General features: G+C 41.7%; 1 protein-coding gene across 1 annotated transcript; it reads right to left on the bottom strand.

Moving 5' to 3' along the window:
* Positions 1 to 581: 581 nt before the first annotated feature.
* On the bottom strand, positions 582 to 1,836 carry LOC143600886 (putative galacturonosyltransferase-like 9). The gene has a single exon (XM_077078438.1). It carries the CDS (start codon positions 1,825 to 1,827, stop codon positions 721 to 723), a length of 1,107 nt encoding a protein of 368 aa, XP_076934553.1. The 5' UTR covers positions 1,828 to 1,836; the 3' UTR covers positions 582 to 720.
* Positions 1,837 to 2,088: the final 252 nt, after the last annotated feature.

Genomic DNA, 2,088 nt, shown 5'->3' on the forward strand with positions numbered 1-2,088 from the left:
GTAAGATAACAGAGTTTGGGTTAACAGTGTTAACGTGAAAGTGCGGGGTGTCACAATATTAGCCGTTGTAAGCTGTTATACACTTGAGTAATCTGCAAACAAAAATTAAATACAACTTATAATCGGTTAGTTCAAGATACTGAAGCCTGTTAGAAATCACAGCTGCCAGAATACTTGTCAAGATCACTCTAGAGATTAAATGTCCCCTAACAATGGGTATGCCCCTTTTTTACTTATTTATATATAGCATTTTTTATTTTTATTTTTTTCGAAAAGCTAACTAAGTCTGGCTATCTAGGGTAACCCAGTGACAAACGATGACTCTAAATACCCTAGATCGCACACAACGTTAGGTAGCCTAAGCCCACCATCTCATGTTCCTAAAAAAACTTGCCACTCGGAGACCCAATGCGATAAAACCTGTTTGAATCGGATTCAGACTTAAGACTTTGCAATCTTAGCCAAAAATCTTCACTTTCCCCTCCATATCAATTGAGCTAAAGCCCATTAACATATAACATTAATATAAACATAATACAAGTAAGAAGGTATTAAACAAATTTATATGAATATTCCTTGTAATTCACATGACCAAAATGCACTTGCACTAATCCACCCAATCAAATTCAAACTCCTACAATTTCTGTAGACAGCTGTTAAAGAATATCAATGCTCCCTAGATATCATAACCTTACACAAAAAGTATCCCCCAAATTTCATTTAATCAAATAATAACAAATCAGAATACCCATCCAACACCAAAGATCCAACGGCTGATTGCCTACGCCCATGATTACGCTTATAAAGATCGTACGGCTCCCACGAATGATCCAACGGACACGGCCTCTTCTCATCTAGCCGCACCCAAGGTTTCCCTTTACCACTCCAATGCAACAAACTAACAGGACCCGGGTGTAGAGAGCGACAACTACCCTTCACATTGTCACCGCCGAGCCCATGCTGGTTCCAGCGGTGATCAATGGGCTCAATGTTGCCGCCGAATACTAGTAAAAACGGCGGCAACGAGCCCAATTCATAAATTCTTGTTTTCTTCTGGATCTCCATCCAATTTTCAATCTTTTTACGGAAACCCCCTTTGCGCCAACTCTTCATATCCATTACCATGACCCCCGTGTTAAAGTAACACGGGGTTTTTCCCACGAATACTTGTGGCATAACCGGGTCATTCCAGAAGCTCTCGGTGAAATATTTTGTAAAATTAGTGTGGCAATATTCCGGAGCTCCAATGACCCGGTTATGCTGCAATGTAATCTTCCATAGCTTTCGGATATCGTCCACCACGACGATATCCGAATCCAGGTAAATGACCCGGTCCACACCCGGGTCAAGCATATCGCCCAAATAATTTCGGGCGTAGTTTAACGGGTTCTCGAGGGCGACCCGAACCGAAGACGATATCAAATTAATAACCGTGTCTTCACGAAAGATATACACTTTAAAGCTAAGCGACGTGAAAACGGATCTCACGAGTCGGGTCAAGTCCCGTGGGCTAGCCGGGTCGAACTCCGCCGCAATGAAGTGGAGAAACACGTTTTCCGGACATGACGCGTGGCGGAGGACGGAGTGTACGGCCGCAATTGAGCCACGTAGATACTCCAAATCGATCGTCATTGCGACGTGGATGACGTCACGTGAGCAGCCAACGCCGTTACGGTACTCGGGTGCTTCCGTAAACCCGGACAAAACATCGGATCCTGAAAGTGAAGTATCTCCGGTCACCGGAAAATAACGAATGCCGAAGCACATTAACGGTAGAGATAACAGCAGCAAGAACAACGCCAGAACGGCGTCGTTTAACGAATACATGAAGGTTTATGATTGATAATGATAATAATATTGGGTGGGGGAGTGTTTGAATAGTTGGTAGCTATAAGTTTGTTTATATGTAAAGCCAGATAATAAATATGTGTTGAGTGAGATGGCAGAAGTGTATTTATTTCACAACAAAATTACAAAATTAAATGGGTAAAATCATTAAAGTATATTGGAATTGGGTTATTTTTCCCTTTAATGTACGTATCTTAAACCATAAATGCGAGATTTGACTTAGCATATATTGCATGTTGA

The sequence above is a fragment of the Bidens hawaiensis genome, unplaced genomic scaffold (assembly GCF_021521415.1).
Source record: "Bidens hawaiensis isolate Kalapana, Puna unplaced genomic scaffold, B.hawaiensis_p1.1 tig00055027_1, whole genome shotgun sequence".
In the NCBI taxonomy this organism is placed as follows: domain Eukaryota; kingdom Viridiplantae; phylum Streptophyta; class Magnoliopsida; order Asterales; family Asteraceae; genus Bidens; species Bidens hawaiensis.

Excerpts from the sequence above, each read along its gene's own strand:
- LOC143600886 (XM_077078438.1), bottom strand. The coding sequence starts at position 1,827 with ATGTATTCGTTAAACGACGCCGTTCTGGCGTTGTTCTTGCTGCTGTTA.